Genomic DNA, 27,481 nt, shown 5'->3' with positions numbered 1-27,481 from the left:
CTTGAGCTATGCGTGTAATAACAAATCATCAAGTCACATGCAAAGCTTAAGCGTCACCCCCCCCCCCCAAATGTATCCGCCACTGTCTACGGATGCTGTGAGAAAAACATTCTAAATTACACCGTAAATGTTGTAGATAAAGTACAGAAATTGTGATCGTGACGCCACCCCGGGCGTAACGAAGAGTGATTTATTGAGGGGGTGAAACTTTCTTTTCGCCAAGGCGAGCTTCGTTATGGTTTAGTGTAGAGATGCAGGGTATTTAAATCTATTTAGTCAACTATTGACTTGTAAAGCCAATTATGACCTAGGAGGTCATAATGACCTAGGAGGGTGGTGAGAAGACCTTCACGTAACGCGAGCCAACAGATCCCTTCACTTACAATACCATTAATCTCAGTAAATTTTATGGAAAGGGTAAACGGAAGGGGTAAGGGGAAAACTGCTCTAACCAATAGGGATATAACTCTGGAGTTTTCACCCAGTGCCACAAGCTAAGATCAACCCCGGCTCCTCTTGCTGCTAGGCGAGAGTGCTAACCGCATACGGCCAGCAAATCAAATATAGCTGTTGATTATTCATGGCAAAATAACAATGAACTATTCAATGGGTAAATAAAATAAATACTATTGCAAACACTCAATTCTGAAGGTAGTCATGGTTTCTGTCGTTTCTATCGCCAATAAACTAGCCTGCTTGTAATATTATTAAATTGCTTTGCTAAAGACTATTAATAACCGATATCGTACAGTGTCCTACTTACGATATTATGTTATTTATGTTACCTTTGGTTTTTTATAGCTCCTGGCTTCGCGCTATCTTAAACCAGATAAGCCTCAGGTACGATATGCATTTTTTTCCTTTTAGTCGTCAGTCGGTCCAAGTCAAAGTGTTGGCTGCATATACGAAATTATCAAGGTAAGATTGGTCATCTAATTTAAGAGATAACCTTCATTAATATTTTCATTAATTGGAGCCGATTCCTTGAAACTAAAAATTAAACCTCCTTTATTGTACATAAATCCCAATTTGATCGGGGATATTATCCTTGCTCTCGCTAGCGGCTTACCCCGGGCGAGGCCGTCGCTTAGTAGGCTTAACTCCCTAAGCCTTTGTTTCCATATTAGAATTCCACACACTTTGAGATTTTTCCTTTCGAGATGTAAATGCGTGAATTATTGAGAAACTAAATAAAAAGACTGGAATTTACTATTATTTAAGTTATTAAGTGAGACAATACGAATCAGAAGCTTCAGTCACTTATTCATTTTCAACAGGGAAGGGCCTACGGATGTCGATCGTTGATCTTTTCTTATATCAAGGAATGTTACACTCAATAGCAAGCAATGATAGCTCAGAGGAATGCCAGCGTTGTGGTGGCGACTTACCGAACTTTTTAACTCAAAAAATAAATACCTTATATCTCTTCAAGAGCTTACAACCGTACTGATCAAGTGTCACAAGAGTAGAACTATTCCAAAACGTGTGCCACTAGAGGATGCGCGTAAAGCGTTACCATTTGAAGATTCTGGTTCAATATTGAGTGTGTCATCCCATATTTATTTGTCAAAGATTCATCTGTGCAGGTATATTGTCGCTGTTAGCTATAGTATGCTTTCATCTTTCTAAGAAATTAAGTTTTTCCATTTGACATAATATTGTTATTATAATTTACGTTGTGTTCTACAGTCTTAAAGAAATGGTTTTCTAATGGTATATTATGGGTCTAAAATATATAAAAACAAAATGAAGGGTATTTTCTTGTACTAAATTTAAAACTTGAAAAGGTGTATAAACGGTGTTATATTACACCGTAAATAGAAGTATGTAACATCCGGTAGGGTGTAGCTCCCTTAATACCCTAAAGGGAGTAGTTTAACCAGGGCGTTAACCAGGGGGGGGACGGTCGGGCCGTGCCCGCCCTGAAACGTATGGTTGAATGTACATTTTTTTTTCATTGCGTGCCCCCCCTGAAATCAAATCCTGGTTACGGTGATGAGTTTCACACATTAAAGGGAGTAGTTTAACACATTAAAGGGAGTAGTTTAACATATAAAAGGGAGTAGTTTAACACTTTAAAGGGAGTAGTTTAACACTTTAAAGGGAGTAGTTTAACACTTTAAAGGGAGTAGTTTAACCCTTAAAAGGGAGTATTGTAGAACCTTAAATTCGGTAGTTTAGTACCGTAAAGGAAGTTTATTTTAAACCACAAACGTTGAAATAAAGGAACCAAAACGGAGGACCAAAGAGCTCCAAACAGTGTAAATCAACACCCTAAAGGGAAAATGTTATTTAAGGTGTAGACTTACATCATTTAAATACCTGTTGATATGTTTAATATGAGACAATATATATACCTTTTTTTTTAAGAGTGTACCTTTTATTAGTAGCGCGTGACTGCCATTAGACGTTGTCGGCTTAAGAAAAATCAGTAAATTAATAAAGCTAAGGGAAGTCATATTGACTTTTATAATAAGCATTAGTGGACTGGTTTTTCGTCTCACTTAAGCAGCGTAAGTTTATTTAAAATTAAAATGTTTCACCACAAATATTATATAGAGTGCTTATCACTTTATTGTTTCCAATATTAACAAAATAAAAAAAATTCGAATTCTTTAGTGGAAATGTCAGCTTTCGGAGGTTTTAGTTGGTTACAATATACTATTCTACAATAACACATAAATTATAACACTAATTTCATTTATGGAAAATAACGTAGCATGTAAAAATATTTAATAAAAGTCATACTAATAAGCCAGTAAAGTAAATAATATACTAACTAAGAAGGAGACATCCCGAAGTGTAAGCCACCGATTTTGTTCAAACTCGGGGGATTGGTAGCTCTTCATTTATTATGAAAAATCCTAAAGGGAATTTATTCAATGAGCAACCGTTTTGCCATGGCAACGAAAAATGTTTTTGACCACACAAAATATTAAATTTTCCGATTGAAAATAACATGGGATTTGGACCTCAAATTGATCAAAAGTTGATCAGTTTTGATGTTTTTAGTCAATTTTTATCTATTTTTTCTATTTTGGGCATTTTCGAATTTTTGAAATTTGTTAAATCGGTCTGAATCCCATGTTATTTTCAATGGAAAATTTAAATTTTTTGTTGTCAAAAATATATTTCGTTGCCATGCACTGAGAGAAAAATATTCGGTCGATTTTACAGGAAAATCAAGGACCCAAGAGTGTCCATGTCTTTACGTAGATTGTACCTGGTCTTTCGTGAAATCTATGTACGTCGAAAAATATGTAAATATTACAGTAAAAAGTTTACGGTAGATGATATTATTTTCACAGGAAAATATAAAAAAATTACAGTAGGTAACTCTGTACATTTTACATAAACTCTAGAAAAGGTTCGAGTTAAAAACATGTAAACTACAGATCAGCCCCCAGTATATTTGACCGTAAGTTATGTTTATTGTATTGAAGAGTATGTTAAATATACAGTCTGTAGTATTGTGGATTTTACGGGTAGTTATGTTTATTATATTGAAGAATATGTTAAATATACAGTTAAGAGTAGTGTTGATTGTACAGTACGTTAGGTTTATTCTCGTGAAGAATATGTAAAATATACAGCTCAATTTACTGTATATTTTATAGCAAATTATGTGTATTATATTGAAGATTGTGTAATATATACAATTGGTAGTATTGTAGATTGTACAGTAAGTTAAGTTTATTCTCATTAAGAATATCTAAAATATACAGTTATAAGTACTGTAGATTGTACAGTAGGTTATTTTTATTTTAGTGATGATTATGTTAAATATACAGCTCAAATGACTGTAAATTTTACAGTAAGTTATGTTTATTGTATCGAAGAATGTGTACAATATACAGTTTGGAGATCTGTAGATTTTACGGGTAGTTTTGTTTATTTTATGAATGTAAAATATACATTCGGAGTACTGTACGTTGTACATTAAGTTGTGTTTATTATCGTAATAAATATGAAAAATAAACAGCTCGAAGTACAGTACATTTTATAGTAAATTATGTTTATTGTATAGAAGAATAAGTAAAATATACAGTTCGGAGTTGTGTGTTTTACATGAACTTCACTAATTAAAAAATATATATTTTCTTTCATTTATGGTAATGTTTTCATATTTTATTTCAGAAACTAACGTTGCAATTACTTAACCACTTGAATGAAATTCACAAAAAATAAGGTTAAATGCCAGTCATTTTAGGCTGGGTCCACTCAAAAGCGGACACTTTATTAATCAATCCAATATCTTTGGTATTAACGAAATCCTTGGGGTTTTCCGGATTTATAGCGGCTACGAACCTTAAAAAAACAATATATTAAAAAAATCGATGTAAAAATTGTATGATATCCGTGGAATACTGTCATCCAATCAGCGACGAGGAAAGAAAGAGGGTGGCGGGCTCGGTGGCGGCACGGCCGTCTCGAGATCTGCTTCGCGCTCATAGTTGCGGGAATATTGTTCCAAATTACCCAAATTTATCTACAACCCTAAAAACGACAAACACAAACAAGGTGATTTTATACAATTCTAAACAAAATGAAATACAACTTAAATCAAAATTATATTTCGCTTAAAAATCTAATTAAAATAAATTACATTTTTCAAGGTAGTAAATAGCTTATGTTCATACAACTTACCCTAATTACTTTTTGACTTGGAACGTCCTTCAGTCCAGTTACAGATTATAGATGTTACAGAGACTCTAGAAGACTAGTAGCTATACACAAAATAAAGGTTTTTCATTTTAAATATTGAATTGTCCTCTAAAATATACTAATACGGAAAAGTAAAATATTTACCTTTAAATTATGTTCGCTCGACTCTGTAAAATTGAAAAAAGAGCTGTTCGGTTGTAAGTGTATATGCAAAGGGAAGCCTTATTTAGGGCAAGTGTACTTCCAGAATGCATGCCGAAGAAATTAAAGCCCGCGATTGAAATTCAGAGGCGCTAATGATGTGAATTTAAAATTGCAATAATGTAATGTTTAGTATTGGCTTAGGGGTATCCCCTCACACCCCCCAATTTGTCCCAGAACATTAAAAACGCGAAAAGGTTAAAAAGTTCACCATAAAATGGATAAAAAAGCTAAAACCTTACAAAGTCCTACAAGTGTCATACTAGTGTTATCAAAGTAACATAATAAACATAAGTATGACGCAGATCGATTTCGGTTATTGATAGTCTGTCGTAAAAAGATTACCAAATTGTAATTTTCAGAACATCAGGAAATCTCAGAAATCTATTCCTTAATTCCTTCCCTTTTCGTTGACAAAATAAATTCCAGTCTATATATTTTGATGACGATAAGTAAGAGTGAAAACGCTTTTAGATCTCAATTTAAAAAATACAACCTTTAGTGATCGTTTATAATAATAAACGTACCGTTCTGATTCAATAATTTATTATTATTTTGTAAGAGTTACTTTTACTTCTGAAAGCGTTACGATCCCATGCAAAATCTAGTAGCAATTCGCGGAGACTTACGCAATGAATTATATTTTCATTCCAAAAACATACTGTCATAAAAAATAACTTTTGCGGAAATATAAATGATCATACTTATAGTGGTTATGAACTTGCGAATTTATCCCTTCAAACACGAATATTTTACGCTAAGCATATATGTAAAACATACAGTTTTAAATAATGTAAAACCTTTTTACGGCATTGAACTGTACTTTTAACATAAGCTAACTTACTTAGCGAATGCACTATATTTATGTAAATTTTCCATTTAGAACGGAAGAGTTTACAGACATTTTACCTGTAATATTTACAGATTCAAAGTATGATAATGGTTTTAAAAACCTCTCCGGTACTTGTTACGGTAAATACCTGTTTTTATTGAATACACGTTATTCCTGTACATTTTCCCTTTGAAAACTACAAAAACGTGGTAATATTAACTGAACTATTCTGTAAACGTGTTATGCTGTATCTCCATGTAAAAATGTCCTGTAGCAACTACAGTTTTTTCTCTAAGTGTGGCAAAACGGTTGCCCATTGAATAAATTCCCTTTAGGATTTTCCATGATACATGAAGGTCTAACAATCCCCCGAGTTTTAACAAAATCGGTGGGTTACACTTCGGGAGTCTCCTTGTAAGTAGCCAGTCTTTTGTAGTTCATATCTGATGTTTTAAAAATAATCCCAAATTAGAAAGTTTTTGACCAAAATAAAACCCTCAACAGCTCAGATAATATCATAAAAATATCTGGAGTAATTTACAGAAGATACAGGCATTTCACTCGCATTTTGTTATCTTCGAGAAATATAGAATGTGTAGGTACTGATTGAAGTCCAGGTATTTTAAATGATATATGAATTTTATATAAATAAATCTTTTAAATCTGCTACGCAAATGTCAGTTTCTAAAAATGCTCAAAATGTGTCGCCCCTGAGAGTTGGGCCGTGTTTGTCCCAACACGCAATACACCCGAATATTTTCTCTCTTGCAGCCGCGAATTTCGGAGGGGGGTATCGTTCGGGGGTAGTATCAGAAGGCCTGTGTGTTTCGGAAACGGTGGGGGGCTTTCGGGTTCGTTCCGATTGGAAAATCCGGTGGTCTCTCGGCGTATACGTTAGTCCCGTGGTCTTTATGCATCAGCCATTGGAACAGGGGATTTAAAAGGCTACAGCTAGGTTTGGAACGACTGCGAGTTTGAGTTATTTTTGCGGGAAATAGGGTACCACGGAAATTCTCACGTTGGACAGGGGGAGGGGAATACTACGGAAGTTATCACATGTGAAAAGCGGAGAGGGGGTAACACGGTAATTATCACATGGGGAAAATGGGGATGGGGTACCCCGGTAATTTTCACATGGGAAAAAAGGGGAAGAAGGGCCTTACAGCGGTGGTTCGACTATGGGGTAAAGGGTGCCACGGAAATTCTCGCGTTGGAAAGGGGGAGGGGAGTACTACCGAAATTCTCGCATGAAGAAAAGGGGAAGAGGGTACCACGGTAATTATAACATGGGAAAAGCGGAGAGGGGGTAACCCGGTAATTATCTCATGGGGAGGAAGGGCCTTACTGCGGTGGTTTTACTGTGGGTAAAAGAGCACCACGGTAATTATCACATGGGGAAAAAGGGGGAGGTGGGTACCACGGTAATTATATAAAAAGGGGAGGAACGGTAATTATCACATGGAAAAAAGGGGAGGAAGCGCCTTACTGCGGTGGTTCGACTATTGGGTAAAGGGTGTCACGGAAATTCTCGAATGGGTAAAAGGGGGAGGGAGCCTTACTGCAGTGGATCGACTATGGGGAAAAGGGTGCCAAGGAAATTATCCCATGGGAAAAAGGGGTTGGGGGGGCGTACTGGAGTGGAGCGCCTCGAAACACACAACTAGCTGAGGGCCCGCCCGTAAGGCGGGCTTCTCGGCTAGTATTAATATAATCAGAAGCCTCTAACTCGCCCAAAATCGTTAAACGTCTCGTTTGCGAGCCAGAGGTAATCGGAGGGATACAGATTTGTGAAGGCGATATGTGGCCAGAAAATATAGTCTTCTCGATATATTCATACCGAGGGACTTCATGTGAACAAATCAGCAGTGAAATCATGAAATTTAGTAGCTTTAATAACTTTAATCTATGAAATATTGAAATCACTTGAAATCTGAAATCAGATGTACAAAATTTCTAGCATTTGAATGAGTGGATAGCCCTTCGATTGATACGCGAGCAGTAACGGAGAAAACATTTAAAAAAATGCAGACGATTCTTTACATTTTAGCTCGTAGACAGGGCGGGCGAGGATTTTCGGACCCCAGGTAATTTTTACTCCAAAATTAGTTTCTTTTTTGGAAATAGTCAGATAGTTTTAGTTAGGCACCCGTTCCGGCGGCCCCTTTCGGAGGCCCGGGCCTGGGGTACTTTTGCCCCGCTTACCCCCCCCCCTAACGCCGGCCCTGCTCATAGAATTCCCATAGGATTTGGCTAAGGATTTTAAATTTTGAGAGACTTGCCTCGTTTGGATTCAGCTTTGTAATGTCTTCATTATAAAGGTAATAAATGTTAAAAGTATTATTTTCTATCATAAATATACATACTAATGAAAAATAATCTTGATTCTGAAGGCGATATCTCCGTATAATTTACTCAATACGCTTTTAAAAACCTTAAGCCTAGCCCGCCTTTCTCGTTTAAAGATTTAAACCGAGGATGATCTATACCTAGGAGAGCAAACTACTTTTTCGCTACAAAGACTAAATATAGCGCTCACTAGATTTGCTAGTCCTAGGCCGCGGTAATTTCTTCTTTGCTCCGTGTCGAAAACAAGACGTTTCAAAAATTTTACGTTAGCGGTATAGGGAGTTAGAGGCTTCTCTTATTATAGGCTTCTGATATAATATGGTAAATAAAATTTAGAAAAAGCTCTATTTTTATGATTGATTATTTAAATTTTAATACGGAACGGTAACTAACATACTTGATTTGGTAATTGTTATTTCTAATGAAAAAATACTAAATCGATTAAGATTTAAAAAGGTATTTTATTTTCTACTTTTCTTCATTGTGTTACAAATAGAAATATCATTTGGAAAAATGCACCCTTAGAATTGATCTTGAAATGACTAGCAATGCATAATTTAAGCGCGGCTTTTGAATATCTTTACCCTATAGCGTTATAGAAAAGTTATTATAATAAAACCACTTTCCAAATCAGAATGGCTGCTTTAAACATTGAAAACATGAAGAAATGGCTAGAAGAGAATGAATTAGAAGCATATTTGGATGTTTTCCTAGGTAAGAATTGTAATTTGCAATATATATTTTTCCTACGAAGTGGGGTCAAGATCGAACACCAAAAAAAAAGAGAGAATACTTGGATAATAGGACGTATTCAACTTTTTCGTTTGTGGGACATTTTACATAGAAAGTGTTTATCACCTTGATCTGAATGATCAATGAACCCTGGCCCAAAGCCAATTTTACATGCCAATTGTAACAATCCTCTTGGTTTTCTAAATTATTTCTTTGAAGTTGAACAACTGAATTGATCCCTGACTTATTCTTCCCGATGTATTTCGCATGTACAGTCGTTAGAAGAACATTGCGAAAAATAAACATTTTTCAATTTGATTTAGTTGGACTATAATATGAATGAAATATGCAATACCTTGTGGGGCTACTTGTTACCAAAGAGTTTTACTGGTAACCCCAAATATTTCAGTGCATTACATTTGTAATAGTTCGCAAAAACCGTTCTGAGATCAGTTGAGCCTATTCAAAGTCTAAAGTGTTTCGTTTCAAATCGCTACTCTGGGCAACTTGAAAATAGAAGAACTATTTATATTTGCAGAAATAACATGTGCTATAGCTTATCTTAATGTGGTTTTAGATATAGGTATCCTTCTATGAAGAAAATAAGATGGGAATCGTAACAAATTTGTAATGTTAAATATTTTCTACTTCTCTTGCTCAGGAATCGTTTTATCCCTGATTCTAAAGACTTTATTTCGCACCAAAACGTTGAAGCAGCCATTTCAAACAAATCAAGACAGGAAACACTGTCACATGGTAGTTTCTTAGTTTATTAGTAGGCTGTATAGTGTAAATGTATAATTTATCTCATCTCACTTTATCTACGCCAAGATAATATAAACCACGTACCCTAGATTCAAAATAACTTACTTGCTCGTCCCACTTCCCGCCGAAAAAAAAGCTCCATAATAACTAACTATTAATAAGAACACGGCCAACTTTGATGACGTTCTGTTACAGCAACAGCAGCGTCATCAAAGTTGGCCGTGACAGGAATATATAGCGAACAATGAAGGCCGAGTTTTCGGAGGACACGTGCCAGAAGTGGGTAAAAGCTTCGTTACAAAATCTTCTTTTAGAAAACTCTCAGAATACGAATCTAGGAAACGCAATTCCATATTATCTTTAATGTAGGTAATCGTAATCCTTCTACCGGTGCAGTCCAATGCAATTTTTTGTAGAGTTTTTTGGTAAAAATCGCATTGAACTGCTCACTTTTACGGTAATACAGTTGTTAATTAGTTTTTCTGATCTCGGCAGTTTAGGATAGCTAGAAGTCCCTCACAGTACTTATGAGCCACAAAATATAATTTTTTTTTACTGAAAGTGTAAACAAAGTATAACTAAAAATAGTAAAATCTGAGGGACAGAGTGAATATTTGTTTTAAAATACTGATAGTTTTGGCAAAATACTGCCGTCATGTAGGCTATTTCAGATATATACTAGAATCCAACCTAATTACTCAACAACTAGAAAGTACGAACGTTGTGTAGGCTAGCGGCAGCAACTCCTTCTGCGTTGAGTTTGCAAGTTTAACTCGCACTGGTTTAAGGGGTTTTCCTCCGAGTCCTTCGGTTTCCCCTTCCATAAAAACTTGTTGAGGTTAACGGTAATAGTGAGTGTAGGGAGCTGTTAGCTCGCGTGGCTTGCAGGGCTTGCCACCACCCTCCTACGCATTGTAACCCGGCCACCTGAACTAATGGCTTTAAAAGTCGCTTGGTGCCTTGGGTATTAGCCTTAGCTGATTATTATTATTTTAAGGATTATGACGAAATGCAGGAGAATTCTCCTAAAATCAACAACTTTAATCATTTCTAGTCATTTCACACTCTGAGAATAGTACTCAGTAATGGCGCCGATGATCACAAAGTTTATTCGGTTGCCCTCTTGACTAGTTCAGAAAATAATAAATATCCGTAACAAAGACGCCGTACATTAGGGACTGGCTAGTTTCACTAAACTGTAACCCGTCTCCAATTACGCTCTAGTTTAAAAACTTAAAAACCATTAACTAAAATACAACACCGACTTCAAAACATAACAAATAGCAGATAAATTATGAAATAAAATGATAAGATACATTGGATTTTGTAGCTTTCTTCTTAAATGGGTATTGACGGACCGGAACTCAACTAACGGACAACGTGCACGGCTGTCAGGCACTACACAAAAAAGATGGACCTCGATATTGTCCGATAGAGCTTCTTCTTTCTTTAATGTTTTCAGGGCACACAAAATGACCCCGGCACTACAATGTAGTGCGCGATTAACCAAAACGAGAAAAGGAAAATTCCCGTAACAATAAACAGTGGCATTTCACAATGTTTGGAAATACAAAAATAAACTATACTTTACAAATTAAATATTTTGACACTTTAAAAAATTTCAAATTAAAGAATAAATGGAAAATTATTAACTAAAATACAATTACGGCTTAAACAAAATGAAATTAAGTTTTATTTATTTGCCGGGTGTTAAATAATAGAAAATGATAGCGGTCGGGGATGGTTAACTTTTATTCAATAGATAAAGCTCTCAAAATTATTCGTAAAACGTTTTCACCAAGTAATTTATATTACTGTACTATCCGATTATTTTTTTGATAAATTTGTTAAATTAATCGGAAAAACGACGTTTTGTTCAATAAAAAGCTCAAATTTTACGAATAATACATGTTTTTTGATTATTTTCCGAAATATTAACCGGTAAATATCTTTGTTTACATTCTCCCCCCGAAAAAAATCAATTTAAACATTTATAATGATTAACCGTCCCCGACCTCTAGAAAATGACGTGGACGACGAATCTTTCTTTGATATGAACGAAGACAACGTCAAAGAAATCATTCCATCTGTCGGGAAAAGAGTTAAATTTATGAAAAAGTATGGCTCAATTATGAAAACTACCCATAAGACAATCAACCCAGCTTGCACTTCATCCGCTTTTCTCAAGCGTAAGGTGAGTATCGGAATTAAACATATTTGAATGCTAAAAATTGAGATAAACCCTCATATCTCCGCGCAAGATTTTAGGAAGGACATCTTGTCCCAACAGTTTTTCATTTAACTTCTTTTCTGAAAAGTGATTTACCCTAAAACATTGAAGTCAGAGTCAAGATTAAACAAAAAAGTTTTTCCCATTACGCAGATTATGAACTTTGTCATAATGATTTTTATTTTTGGAAATATTATTTGAGTTGATTGGATAAGGGCTACTTATTCTAAAATCTATATGTCATTAAGTTACCTAGTTTGAAACTGTTTTGATTAAGTACGATAAAGCATCCCGTCGTTTTGCTTTATAAATAAAATAATAGATTATAAAGAGGTTTAATTTGAATAGTATTTCACGTAAGGGACAAAGGTTTGGCTCAATAGAGAATAACTTTGAAATGGTTTTTTAAAGCTATCTTCAATTGGATTCATGCAATAGAGCGTCCTATAAAATCGGCCCAAAACCGTCCAAACTTTTCATACAGACTATAGAGCTAGTTCAGCAGGACTAACAAATTTTGTTATTCTTTGGTTTAAGAGAATTCGACTTATGTCATGTCTTCATATGATTATTTTAGAGACGTACCTTTTAAGAGTTGTAGGAGGGACCGTAGGTGTTGAAGTATGTTTGGGGTTAAGAAAATTTTCATGATCTAAGTTTCTTTTTAAACCCGTGGATTTGAAACTAGTATTTTGCTTATTTGCCGTCATACATTTATTACAAATGTCATTTAAAATTAGAAAAACGGCGCGGAAAGCCGGAAATTAAATAAACCTAGGCTAGCAACTACGCTTCTCCTAAAAATCGACTGCTCTCAATTTTTTACGGTTTTGCCAGATAGATATTCTTATATCACACAAAAAACCGGCCAAACCTTCAAATCCTCTGAACTAAAAAGGGGGAAAGCACACCACACCGATTTTATAGAACGCTCTATTGCAATGTACAAAAATTTAATTTGATAAAATGTTTTAATTAAAACAGAATTTTATTCAAACTGGATTGTGTTTTTAACCACATTGGATCGAGTGATATTCCTTACTTAATCGGCTAATTTGTCGTAATTTGTAAGACATTATCTGTCAAAAACATGAAACAGTTGCAGGCCAAGTAGCAGTTTTCTTTTTATACCAAAGTTGCCCATAAGCCCATACCTATAACCTATTGTTTGAATCAGCGCTGATAGACATTCCTGTCATTTGCTTCTTAAATTTTTCGTAGGATTCTCCCTCAACAAAAACTACAGTTGGAAGAGATAATAATACGATTGTCAGTGAGACCGGAGGAAACATTAAGATCAAAGGCTCGGTAAGGGAGAAGCCTTGGCTTGGCAATTCAGCTTAAAGCATTTAATTATCCATGTGATAATTATTATAATCTTATTTAAATAATTGTTTTAGACCATTGGTGGGAGCAAGAGTGAGAAAATTAACGCACCAGGAGGTACGTGAACAGATTGTTTTGCGAAATATGAACAGGGGTGGAAATCAGTGCATATACACACATTTTCTCGGTATTGCGCTGGGTGCGTCTATTTTAGTTTCCCCCTTGAAACCCCATCCTCATTATCCTCTTACAAGGAGAGTACCCGAGGTGTTTATTTCCGATTTTGTTCAAAGTCGGGCGTAATGCGTATATGAGATATGAAATTCCCCAAAAGGAGACGTTGCACTACCCATTCGATTTGCTATGGCAACCGAAAATGTTTTTGACCACTTAAAACAAAAAAATCTCCATTTAAAAAAGCATGGGATTTTTTTCGGTTTTACAGGATCCTTCCTACGAAAATTTAAAAAAAAATTGAAAATCACGAAATGGATAATTTGGACTATATTTAGGTAAATTTTATCAAATTTGGGTAAATTGGAACATTTTTAGGTTAAAATTGTAACATTTTTTGGATAAAATAAGGAAAAAATCTTATTTTTGTTCTAAGTGGTCAAAAACATTTTCGGTTGCCATGGCAAAACGAATGAGTAGTGCAACGTCTCCGTTTGGGAAATTTCATATCTCATATAGGTCTACATTACGGCCGACTTTGAACAAAATCGGCAATAAACACCTCGGGTACTCTCTTTGTTAGTCAGTTCGTCTGTTGAAAAAAGTCGTGCTTTTTGTGATAAAAGCATGCAAATTTGTATACATACATTTTTTTAAATGCTCAATCGATTTAAGACGGGAGGCCATCCGTATCTATTACGTAACGGCCGTAAAAAGCGACATAAACGCGCCGTTAAGTGCAATCAGCCTACTCTATTGACCCACCGAAAAAGCGCCTATCCACGCGAATGAGAGAGGTTTGTTTAAGTGGGCATCCGTAAAATCAATTTCTAGCATTTTCTCCACTTGGTAGGTTTTAAGTATAAAACACGTAAAGTTAAACATAAATGTATGATACTATATTTCAAATCGAAAATAAATAAAACAATTGCAAAGAAGAATATATATTCTTTAATTATCGAACCTTTATACATTATGTATCGAGGTTAGAAATTTATCATAAAACAATTATTACTTAATTTGCGTTACATATTTGAATTCCAGGTATTTTTATATGTAACATATTAATCTAAAAATTTCTTTAGAGTGGCTCGATTTGCTCTGACCAGGCTTTTTTATCAAAAACTAATTGAGATATAAATTTAAAATTTTCATGGTACGCTTTGTATTGTAAATTGCAGAAAACTCGAATACGTTTTAACGTTTTTTTTATTTATATTTTGAACACTAGGATCTAGGGAAAAATTTCAATGATAAACGTACTTGAAAACCTACAAATAACGTTTGTTCGATCACAAACTAACATTTTCTCACTTAAATAATGAGGTCATCAAAAAATTAAGTTCGCCATAGCAGGTCAAAAGGTTGTTTTACAAAGCTTAGTAAAATAATTGTTTTTGATAATAATATGTCAACAAACAAGTGAGAGAAATATAAGCTGGTCTAATTCGATCTACAAAATTTACAAAACATGTTTTTTCTTAGTTGATTTGTGCAAAGTTTTTATTTTGTTTTAGTATTTAAACCAAAATAACCCAAAATGAAGCGCAGTCCAAGTCTTTCAAATTCAACAATGCCCTTGTATTCCTCTAAACAGCGCGGTTTAATGATCAAATTATTTTTTGGTGAAGCCCATCGAAACGCGCGTGGGGTATGTCATGTTTTCAGAATGCGGTATCCTGACAGATTTCTTAGTTACAACACCTTTCTCGAAGCTGTTCGAGATTTCCAGAACCATGGAGAGGGCAATCCTAGCTACCAATGAGCTGGTTGTCAAAACATCGACGAAGAAAAGCTAGTTGTAGCGTACTTCGCGGCATATCCTCAATCAAGCATTAGAAGTGCCATCCGCTTTTGGAGTATCCTTCACGAGCAAAACTTCAATCTTCATTGGGCAACACTTCATCAATCTCTTCATGACGGAGATATGGTTCGTAAGTTTGACTTTTGTAACTGGTTAAGCAACGTGGAGACGGAAACTTCGGACTTTTTAATCTGCTCTTGGTGACCGACGAGTGTTCGTTTGGGAGAGACGGACCATTTAACAACCAAAACAATCACATGTGGAGTGATGTGAATCCACGATGGGGATTTCCCCACCACCAACCACAACAATGTCGGTTAAACGTGTGGGCGGGTCTTGTCGGAGACGGAGTTATCGGCTCATTTTTTTTTCTGCCAAACCGTCTAAATGGAAAGAGACTTAGCTTTGTTACAGAATGAAGATGATATTCCTTGGTCCAACTTCGAACGACTCTGGTAATAATCAGCTATGCTAATACCCAAGGCACCACCTTAGGCCTAAGTCATCAAGCGACTTTTGAAGCCTTTAATTCAGGTGGCCGGGTTATAATGCGTAGTAGGATGGTGGCAAGCCCTGCATGCCACGCGATCGAGCCAACAGCTCCCTACACTACTATTACCGTTAACCTCAACAAGTTTTTATGGAAGGGGAAACCGAAGGGCTCAGGGGAAAACCCCTTAAACCAGTCTGGAGATAACTTGCAAACTCAACGCAGCAGGAGTTGTTGCCGAGTTTTCACCCAGTACCAACATGACGGTGCGCCTCCACATCAACCTCGAGCTGTAGTACACCACCTTTACGCTGAATTCCAACTACGATGGATAGAACAAAACGGAGCAGTCCAAAGGCCTCCAAGGTCGCCTGACCTCCCACCGACGGACTTCTTACTGTAGTGTTCCATCAACGATCATGTCTATGTGACGCCTGATACGAGCCTGGGTAAATAAAGTCAGCGTATCATCGATGTTTTTTATTGGTTACTCCAAACATGTATCGCGGCAGACGGAGGAATTATCTACCCATACCGATAATTTCGCAACCCTTTCGTTACTTCGATTGAAAATGGTTTTTCTTAGTTTTTGTTTGGACTTGTTTGTACCATATAAATTGTTACCTTATCTTACATTGGGTTGTTATTCTCAAAAACAATTCAACTAAGCTTTGTAAATCAACTCTTAGGCTTGCTCTGACGTACTTGTTTTTTTGCTGACCTCATTATCTAACATTGTAAGTGAAAAATGTTAGTTTGTGATCGAACAAACATTATTTGTAGGTTTTCAAGTATGTTCTACAGCTTTCTCGTTGAAAATTGTTCCCTAGCACCTAGCGGTCAAAAAGAATGAAATAAAAACGTTTTTTACCTCTCCGAGGGGACAAAGTCCCCTAGGAGGGGTTATACAACGACCGTGTCTGTCTGTGGGTGGGTCTGTGTGTCTGTCAGGCCTGCGAACGCGTTCGCATTTTCGGTGCGAAGTGTAATCACTGCGTACGCAGTTTCTCGAGATCTCTGCGTTCGCAGTTGCTAGTAATTAGGTAACAAAGTCGAAAAACCGTGTTTGCAAAACCACCGTGGGATGGTGAGCGTTAACGGATTAATTTGCAGTCGGGGTTGGTATGGTGGTTTTTTTTCGTCAACGCTCGCCGTCACGACAGGTTTAATTCAGTGGTTTGGATATTTCGCTATTGTAATGTTTATGTGTAGGGTGGTAATGTTGTGTTATTGTTATGACGTTTGTGGGTGTTGAGTTTGTGGTGTGTATGTACGGGTGGAATCTCTCCAACTCTTTCTTATTGACTTTTGGGACGGACCGAGTGCTGAGTGTAATGCTACCTCTCAACATCCAATGGCAGGGTTTCCACCAGTTGTACACGGTATTCGTCTTAGTATCAATTTGCGATCGCATCAGGCGGGTTTCGAACCCGAGACCGCCTGTTTGACAGGCGGACGTTCTACCACAGAACCACCGACACTTATTACGTTTCATTGAAAATTAGACCTTCAGCTTTATCGAAAGCGTATTTAATAGAGTACGAAATTTTGGTTTAATTGAAATAGAGCAAGATTTCGTGGAAGATTTAAATTATTGCATCGAAGAAATTCTAATTTAGCGATTTCTCATTTGATTAAAAACAAATGCGTCACCCAGGTTTCGAACCCGGGCCGTTCAGTTAGGCAGTCGAGCGCTCTACCACAGAACCAACGATAACTTCAAGCTATACTGCAAATAAGACACTCATTGTAAGCATAATAGTTAACAAAGTCTTGAATTTTTTTACGAATGAAATTGTGAAGGCCTAATGTGGTTTTTTTACGAAAAAATTATAAAGACTTAATCTTGTTTAATATAATAAGTTCTTTATTTCAATTTGGTACTTTTGTTTAGGGTTTTTTTAATGAATGGAGTTAAAGATTTTTTTCTTCTATTATTTGACGTTTTATTTTTGCGGTTGTATATTTGTTTTATCTTTTATTCTTTTAAAATTATTTACTTCTTCCGCAAAATGGTTCATTTTTTGGAGGAACCTTTTTACTTATTTTTTGTGTATTAATGTTTTGAGAACCTTTACGTTTGGGAAAGGATAATTTTTGACGGAACCTTCAAAGTGTATACGTCGCATTTTCAAAAAATTTAATGGTCAAATCTTGTTTTAGCGCAGTCAGCAGATAAGATAAAGGGTAGAACCCGTTAGTTTTTTGTACTTTATTTAGTTTTTTCAGTCGTATATTCTTATCTATTAGGTTTAGCGTATTGGTTTTCAAGCTTAATAATTCATTTATTAACAACATATCAAGTTGGTCTGGTTTTCAACTCGGTCGTAATTTATTTTAAACGTTTTCTCGGCTGATTAAGATGTTTAATGCAGTTCATCAATTGGGTTCGTTTGTGTTTATTTATAAAGAACCCTAACTATTCCCTCTACGGTCATTTATTGATATACGTATAGTCTAGTGGCTTTCTGTGCTTTAGGAATGGTAAGTTTTTCGCTTCTTGTTAATAAGTTTTTTGGTGGTGTGGATATTTGGATATCTACGATTCCTAATGCAGTCATTGATATCCTGGGTGTGCGAGTCATTATATGATATTGGAAATTGGACGGTTTTGGTCTTTTTCATGCGGTATGTGTCACAACGTCAACAGGATGGTTCCGACAGTCTACGAGTCGTCCACTACCAGATATCTACGGTATCTTGATCGGGCGAACGTTGAAATAAAATGAGCGTTAACTATGCGGCAAGTATTTCGTAAGCGACAAAAATACAAATACCCTCTGTAGATATTTCTTTCATTAAAATTGGCTTCGTATTATATCTAACTGCTAAACTTGTACCGTAAATAGGGTTAAAGTCAATTGTGCATTGTTTTAGTACGTCTAACTCACTGTTGTAACTACTTAATTTATAATATTCTGAATAAATTAATCTCGGTTGTTTCGTCTCAATTATTTTAATTCAAATTAAAATTTTATACCGGGCGGGATTGAACCGGGATTACGTTATTAGTAAATAACTCTGAATTGGGGAGATATAACTTTGAGGGTCATCTCGAGAAATTAATACCGCTAGTTGTATTTTAATTTTGATTGTGTTGAGCTTTTGGGCGGTATTGTTGGCTTTAATTATCATTTTTTCGTGTGAAGTGGTTTAAAGAAGGTTTTCTGTGTTGTTATATCGTAAGCGATAAAAATACAAATACCCTCTGTAGATATTTCTTTTATTAAAGTTTGCTTCGTATTACATTTAACTGATAAAAAATTTCTGTAAATAGGGTTAAATTCAATTGTGCGTTGTTCTAGTTCGTCTAACTCACTGTTGTAACTACTTAATTTATAATATTCTGAACAAATTAATCTCGGTTGTTTCGTTTCAATTATTATAATTCAAATTAAAATTTTATACCGGGCGGGATTGAACCAGGATTACGTTATTAGTAAATAACTCTGAATTGGGGAGATATAACTTAGAGGGTCATCTCGAGAAATTAATACCACTAGGGACAATGCTTCCGAGGAGAGGTATATTTTGGCTTGCCAACTTGTTTTGTTTTGTTATTATATTTGTCGCGTATTTTAATTTTTTGTTTGTGTGTTCATTTTAATGCATTGTTCGCTATTACTGTTTCTTAATTTTCTATTTGTTTTATTTTCAATCTGGTGCGCTTGGTGTGAAGGCTCATTGCTATATACACCAACTATATGCATACTCGTTATTCTGTCACCCCCCCCCTGTATTCGAGTTTAAAGTTTTATCTCAGTTTTTGACACAAAAAAAGCCTAATCCGAGCAAACCGAGCCAAACTAAACATTTTTTTTTATTCATATGTATCATATACAAATACCTGGAACTCAAATATGTAACGCAAATTAAGTAATAATTGTTTTATTATAAATTTCTAACCTCGATAAATTATGTGTAAAGTTTCGTTAATTTAAGAATATATATTCTTCTTTGCAATTTTGTTTTATTTATTTTCGATTTGAAAATAGTATTATAAATTAACGTTTAACTTTGCGTGTTTTATACTAAAAACCGACCAAGTGGAGAAAATGTTAGAAATTGATTTTACGGATGCCCCCTTCAACAAACCCGTCTCCTTCTCATACAAACCAGTCACGTGGACAGGCGCTTTTTCGGTGGTCGATAGAGTAGGCCGATTGCATTAATTTCGCTTTATTTGGCCGTTACGTAAAAGATACGGTTGGCGTCCCGTCTTAACTCGATTAAGCACAAAAAATAATTTATGTATACAAATTTTAATGCTTTTATCACCAAACGCACGATATCGTCCAAATCTTACATTTTACGACCTGATAATGGCGAATGCGCGGGGGACATATAAGAGTGTCATAAAATGTTCTAAAACAATTTACAATTACAATTTAAGTTTAAATTCAGCCACTTTCCACCAACTAAGCTTGTGCTTCGTACTACACTTACGTGGACACTTTGAAATTACTAATTGTAGCATTCGCTACAAAAGTCAATCTAACGGAGATTGAGTCAAAAGTTAAATAACAGTGGTGTGAAGATTTGTGCTTAAAAAGTGTACATTTAATAAACCGAAAATGTTTTTCTTTTTTAAGGCACTGTTCACAAAGAGGAACAAGGAAAGGTAAGGTTTTTTTTTATTACATTGTATTTTGTTCGGGGTTTGATTCAATATTGCATGTACTTACACAGAGGTGTTAGTCACTCTGCGTAATGGGTGTACAAGCCCGTACCTTTAACTGTACTAATGAGATAACGCGTACTCTTTAGAGTCGGTACCTTTGTCAGTGTTGAGTACGCGTAATCGGTGTACAAGCCCGTACCTTTGACTGTACTTACACTGAGAGAAAAAACTGTAGAATTTACAGAAATATTTTACAGCACCCGTTCTGTATTTTTTTAATACAGTACTGCACTGTTTAAATTTCTATATTCAAGAAATATTTACAGTTTAAATTACAGGACGTTTTTAGGTATTTAGAATGCAGGAGCTTCATGTAGTATTTATCGTTGAATAGTAATGTATACATACATTTTCCGTATATATTACAAATTGTTTTACAGTATAAATTACAGGATGTTTTTAGGTATTTAAAATACAGGGGCTTCATGTAGTATTTATCGTTGAATTGTAATATATACATACATTTTCAGTACATATTACTATTTGTTTAAGTAAAAATTAGAGGTTAGTTTCAGATATTTGTAATAAAGGACAGCCATGTAGTTTCTATGGTAGAAATGTTATATATGTACATATTTGCTCAATACATATTACTATATGTATTTACAGTAAAAACTGAAGACGTTTTAAGGTATTTAAAATACAGGTAGTTCCTGTAGTTATTGTGGTCGAAGTTGAATTGCTACCAAACAGTAATAATCCATAAAAATGCATTATTTGTTGTAAATCAACTAATATGAAGAAAATATTTTTAGTGACATCTCGTAAAAGCACCAATGGAGTCATATTTTTAATTACCCATCAAATTAAAACAAATTAATGTTTATACATTTAAATGCAAATTCATCGCGTTAGTGTTTGTGGTTTGAACTAAGTTTAATACGTGTCTGGATTCCGAGCCAAGGTGTTGTATTACTATGTTGTGCACGTGTTTACGTCTCTTGCTTTGGACTATAGTTCCTGGAGCTTATTGGTATATATTTAGCAAATGTGTTGAATATGTTTTTACAATTAAAGTACCTTATTGGTTAAAAATTAATTACGGAAATGTTTAGTGTACATAAAAATATTTTAAAAAAAGGTAGTAAGAACAAATCAAATATATAATATTTCCTGGCTATATTCACGCAGTTTTTAAATGTAAATTCTGTAAAATTTACAGGCGTGTTAGAAATTTTAATTATTATTTCAGTTGTATACAATACAATGATTCTGGTTGAAAATTTTACTATGAGATATTTGTATAAATTACAGGAATCTCAAGTAAAAGATATTTACGAAGAAGAAGAGCCTCGGCTCGAAACGTCTTGTATAAAATAAGTTTTATCTTCTAATACCATGCCGTTTTCTCTGAATTAAACATAATTTCTACTAATATTCACCATGGTAAATAATAAGTTTAATATATATTTACGAAACTTTCTGTAAAAAATACAGAACATTCCTGGCTACTGTGCGTCCAGGAGTTAAATGTAATTTCTACCTAATATTTTTCTCTCAGTGTATGAGATAACGCGTACTCTTTAGAGTCTGTACCTTTATCAGTGTTGAGTACGCGTAATCGGTGTACAGGCCATCTGACAGTGGTTAGCCCGTAGACTTACACATTGAACAGCTTTTATGAATTTTGGATTTTTAAACGATTGTGCTCTCTTGCATATTATTATAAATATATTTCTTGAATGTTAATTTTAATATTTTTACTTACTCATTGTAGAAGTCTGTAAATCAAAAGTTTAACTTTTCTGGTGAAAATCAAAAAAACGAAGGCGTGAGTATTTTATTTTCTTCGTTAAACATTTCGTGCTTTCGGGAAAAAATTGTACAAATAAATCTTTTTTAGTTTAAAAAAAAATAGGGTCCGTTGTCGTTCAAAAATTTTTGCCTATGCAAACCTATATTTTCTATTTAAGTAATAAATACGGTAACAGTATACCGGACATGCAACCGTTATTCTGACAAGTGCCAACTTTAATCATCGCTAATACAAAAACATTTGCAAAATTGGCATAAAATTTAGTACTGGTAAACCAGAAATTGTACAAAATAAATATTTTCTGAGTGCAGTGTCGAGGCCATTTAAAATCAAGATTTTTACGATCATTTTCAATTGAAATGATTTCTGGGGTCCTATTTACCATTTTATATTTCTCGAAAATTACGTTTCAGAGTAGGGTCCCTTATAATGTAGCGCTGTTATTGCTTTAGTTGTTCGAGTTTATATTTAAATGTCAAAATATTTCATATATAATATAAGTTTTGGTAGATTTTAAGTCAAATATTTCATTTAATTTTACATATTTGGATTGATTCGATGAATCATCCTTACAGAAATAAGACTTTATAAGATACGTTAATAAGATTATCTAAAACCTTTAGGGTTTAAATTTCTTAGTATGGTGCAATACTCTTAGTAGTGATATTTAAATGTTATCGCATCTATAATTCTTCGATTCACTTTAAGAACTAAACGACAATCAGCAAAATTAAAAACTTCCTTGCGTTAAGTTTTAATTCTCAGATTCAGACGTTGCACGATTTCAAGAACCGTAATATTGAATATCATGCATATTGACGTATAAACTTCAATTCGCTCTAGTGATACAGTCGATTCCATTTAGATGGGACACTGGTTAATTGGGACAACCGCTTACTTGGGCCAAATCTTGAAGTTCCGAATCTAAAAGTTATAATTAATGATAAGTATTTTCGCTATTTTGGGACAATATTTCGTTTAATTGGGCTAAAAAGGTTTCGGCCAAAGTATAATTTTAAATCATTTTATAAAAACGATAAGAGTTAACGACTCAACTCAATCTCGTAAACTTCCTCTCCTAACGCTAGTATTCGAAATCTTACTGAGCTAACTGGTTAACCTGAATTAAGGGCTTCAAAAGTCGCATGATGACTTAGGCCTAAGGTGGTGCCTTGGGTATTAGCCTAGCCTAGCCTAGCTGTTTTCCAAAATTTACCTTAAAAAAATCAAATACGACACGAATTGTCATTATTTTTAGCGGATAGGCAACAGCGAAAGCCCAACTTGTTTTAAATAAATTTGACACTTTGGTTTTTATAACTTCGGATAATTGGGCCGGCTGCTTTATTGGTACAAAATGATCTAGTCCCGATGTGTCCCAATTAAGTGGAATCATCTATAGTGCTGGTCAGGAAGACAAATTTTAGATTTTACTAAATTTATTGATTTTTATACAAGTAATGGCTCTTGATTTAAATGCAATCTTAATTGAATTTAATTACTCACTAATATTTTAGTTAGTTCAGATTTTCTTTGAATTTTAATGTTTGAAGAAACAATTTTTGTCATTTTCTATTCCTACAATAAAACACAATAATTATAAGATTTAAATCAATGAATTTTTCAAAAAAATCACTTTATTCAAATCATGATTTTAATAACAATTGATTTAAATCAGCCCACATTGGAAAAAAATATTTTGAATGAAGGCTTATTCATATAAAATATTTGACAGCTTTAAAAAATTATGATTTGCAAAGGACCTAATTAGATGGACAATCTTTCCAGAATTTCGGAGGAGAACATAACGCTTTCAAGAAAGGAAATTAAGGGCGTCGGTAAGTTAATATTTGCTACATTCGAAAGGGAAATTTCACTGTGTTAGCCTAAAAAAATTCAACATTAACTCGACATAACAGGTAAATTTACAAACACGTAATAAACTAAACCCTACTGCACCAAAATGTTATTATTAACATGGTTTACAATTCTAACTGATAATGAATGTCTTAATCTGCTTCTTACATTCTTGTTTTATATCATAGCAGAAAAAAATATGTTTACCCCTTCATTTTTTTGATCAGATCAAATCTGTTGGCCTTATCTGAATATGTTAAATACCGCCTTTTTATTTAAAAATCAATTCCTCAAATATCTGTATGCTACAGTTTTTTGAATTTAAGAAATATTATTTAAAGTAGGATAAAACGCCTTTTTTACAAAGCATTATTTCACGTCCAAGTTCACTTTCTGATCTGATTTCTCGAGTAAAGAACAGAATATTAATTCCATGAAATATTTATTTTAATATTTTTATTCCATTTACTGTCTGTTGTATTCCAATGGATTAAAACTTTGCTTTATTGAATTTTTATGCATTTCAAAAAAATTGGTGTTATCCAAAATATGTTAGTTAGTGTTACTGACCAGAGCAATGAAAGTAAAATGAAAATTAACAAAAAGTTGGTCAAATTGCTTTAGGGACCTTCCAATTAGTTTGTTCTAGGGCAACTGTTATAAAAACATTGCTCACGAAACTAATAACCTCAAAACTTTTATCCTGGTAGGTCTTACCATCAAGAAATATTTATTTGCTGAAGATCTTACTAGGCATTTTTAGGATTTCCTAAACATATTCATTAAGGTGAACGTCCGGATGAGTTCAGTAATTTAGTAAAGTGATCGTCGTATCCTTCTCGACTAAATAGCTCTCCGGGGTTTAGAAACAAAATAAATTAAACTTACTAGGGGACTAATTACCCGTGGTGGTAATAACCGATTTTGTTGAAACTCGGGGGTTCGGTAGACAATATGTAGTAAGAAAATTCCCAAAGGGAAAAATTGCAATGGCTTTAGTTTTCCCATGGCAAGCAAAAATGTTTCTGACCTCTCAAAAAATACAACTACATTTAAAAAAGCATGGGATTTCCTCGATTTCACTACAAAATTCGAAAAAATTAAAATTTTCATAACTTACACAAATGATACAAATAACCTATTTTGGGTAAAATTTCAATAAGTTACATTAATAAAGTATTATTGAAATAATTTAAAGTTAAATTGATTGAAGTCAAATAAAATTGTTTGAAATCGACTAAAATTGTGTAAAAAATCTAAATTTGGTTAAAATATCCAAATTGAGTAAAAAGAAAGAAATTCGGTTAACCTAAAAAGATTTTTTAAAAATTAGGTAAATGTGATTAAACTTCGATGAAATTGAAAACACCGCCAAAAATTGGGTAAACCTTATAAAGTCGGACGAAAGTTGGGTTAACGCAATAAAATTCGTTAAAAATTAGGTAAATGTAATAAAATTCCGTGCAAATCATCTGCATCGTTTAAAATTTCGATATACATCTAAAAAGACGGTAAAGTCATAAATTCGCCTTATCGGTTAAAATATTTATATTGATATTACAGTATTTTACAGTATAAATCTATAAAACTTTAGATTTCTGTGATATTTTTAAAAATACATTTAAATTAAGTTATGTGTCAATTTAAAGAACGGAAAGCTTTTCACTTGAGGTTTATGCTCAAAGTTCTCGATAGGTTATCAATTTATCATGGATAAATTAATGTTGTGCTTTCTTTAAATAAAGTTACTACAAATAGAATTCGGCCGTGCCGATATAGCTAAATTGTAAACGATGCACACGACGTGCATGGAATTTAATTTAATTGAATAATAGTGGGGTGACGGAGTGGTTAGCACTTTCGCCTGGCAGCAAGAGGAGCCGGGTCCGATACCAGTGTGTGGCACTGGCTGAATACTCCGAACAATTCCTTCTGCGTTGAGTTTCGCCTAGCTGATTTTTATAATTATTATTATTACGTTTACCTAATTTTAAACGAATATTATTGTGTTTACCCAATTTTCGTCCAACTTTATAAGGTTTACCCAATTTCATCGAAATTTAATCACACTTACCTAATTTTTAACGAATTTTATTAGTTACCCAATTTTAATATTTTTACCTCGAAATATGGATTTTTAACCAATTTTGGTGAATTTCAAACAATTTCATTTGACTTTACCTATTTTTTTTAAATGTTATTTGTTTTAAGAAGTCAAAAACACTTTTGGTTTCCATGAGAAAACTAAACCCATTGCAATTTTTCCCTTTGGGAATTTTCATACTACCATAAGGTCTACCTAACATCCGAGTTTCAACAAAATCGGCGATAACTACCTCGGGTAGTCTCCTTGTTATTTCTGGTTCTTACAATATACATGGCTTTTTAAAACCACCTTTTTAAGTCTTTCTGGTGACTAAAGCTATGTATTTCGACTACACTACTAGAAATTATTTATTACTGTTTCAAAAAAGACAATCTAAATTTCTGAAACTTGATTAAACAGACCAATAAAATACTTGTTGATCATTAATAACAAGATTTCCTTTTTTATTTTGCAGGGAAGATAATTCGCCGTTTACAATACTTGAATACTAATTTGCATAAAGACGTTTGTAACTAATTTATCTTTGCAAATAAAAGATTTTAAAATCATTGTGGTAACTACGCAAAACTATGACAACGTAATCAATAGGGGCCCAATTCGAACATGACAACTTTTGATCAATTTGAGCAAAATAAGTAAAAATGAACCAAAATGGCTAAAATTGGAAAAATGTTAGAGAAAATTTTAAAAAGTACAAACATTGAAAAAATATTTCGAAATTGTTTGAAATAAATTTTTTTTTCAAAATTGAAAAAAATTAATAAATTTATAATTTATTTTTCTCAAAAGCAGTAAATTTGATCAAAGACGATTATAATTGATAAAAATTTATTGAAATACATAATTTGTTAAATATCTTAATTTAAAATTTTGCTCATTTTGATTTATTAATTCGAATTTTGATCAATGTTGGCCAATTTGACCCAAAATATTTTTTAATAAACCAATTTATCTATATATTATTCCGATATTTCACAAATAATCGAATTAAATCAATTCCTATCAACTATAATCGTTTTTGATAAATTTTTTAAATTTAATTAATCTTTTCAATTTTGTAAAAATAATTTATTTCAAACAAATATAATCGGAATATTATATAGATAAATTGTTGTATTTGAAAAAAAAACATATTTTGGTCAATCTGTGCAAAAATGATCCAAATTCGAATTATTAGATCAAAATGGGCAAAATTAAAAAAAAAATTAAATAAAAAGTCTCAAATTAGTTTGAAAAAAAATATTTTATTTTCAAAATTGATAAAATTGAATAAATTTGTACCAATTTGATCAAAATCAGTAGTTTTGATCAAAATTGAAAGGAATTAATTGAAGTTTATTAGTTGTGTAAAATTGGATGAATATATAGATAAATTGTGTTTTTTGAAAAAAATGGAAAAAAATTAAACAAAATTAGCGAAATTTCCATTCCTTTTAAATTGGATGACTATTGTTTAATACAAGAAATGTTATTAGTTACTGAGAACAGCCTGAAACGTAAAAAAAATAATACTAT

At 33.6% G+C, this 27,481-nt stretch overlaps 1 protein-coding gene across 1 annotated transcript; it reads left to right on the top strand.

The window, feature by feature from the left end:
* Window positions 1-879: 879 nt before the first annotated feature.
* On the top strand, window positions 880-26,514 carry LOC149960528 (uncharacterized). Its single transcript, XM_090167492.1, has 9 exons — window positions 880-918; window positions 8,679-8,758; window positions 11,563-11,735; window positions 12,993-13,079; window positions 13,172-13,214; window positions 20,158-20,186; window positions 21,964-22,017; window positions 23,791-23,840; window positions 26,421-26,514. The coding sequence occupies exons 2-8, from the start codon at window positions 8,680-8,682 to the stop codon at window positions 23,830-23,832; spliced, it is 507 nt and encodes a 168-aa protein (XP_090023618.1). The 5' UTR covers window positions 880-918; window position 8,679; the 3' UTR covers window positions 23,833-23,840; window positions 26,421-26,514.
* Window positions 26,515-27,481: the final 967 nt, after the last annotated feature.

This window comes from Leiobunum rupestre, chromosome 1 (genome assembly GCF_980474605.1).
Source record: "Leiobunum rupestre chromosome 1, qqLeiRupe1.1.hap1, whole genome shotgun sequence".
NCBI classification, from domain to species: domain Eukaryota; kingdom Metazoa; phylum Arthropoda; class Arachnida; order Opiliones; family Sclerosomatidae; genus Leiobunum; species Leiobunum rupestre.
This window is presented reverse-complemented; position numbering and strand designations above follow the sequence as displayed.

Excerpts from the sequence above, each read along its gene's own strand:
- LOC149960528 (XM_090167492.1), top strand. The coding sequence starts at position 8,680 with ATGGCTGCTTTAAACATTGAAAACATGAAGAAATGGCTAGAAGAGAAT. Across the intron at positions 13,080-13,171 it reads ACATTAAGATCAAAGGCTCG|ACCATTGGTGGGAGCAAGAG; the intron begins GTAAGGGAGAAG and ends TAATTGTTTTAG. Across the intron at positions 20,187-21,963 it reads ACAAAGAGGAACAAGGAAAG|AAGTCTGTAAATCAAAAGTT; the intron begins GTAAGGTTTTTT and ends TACTCATTGTAG.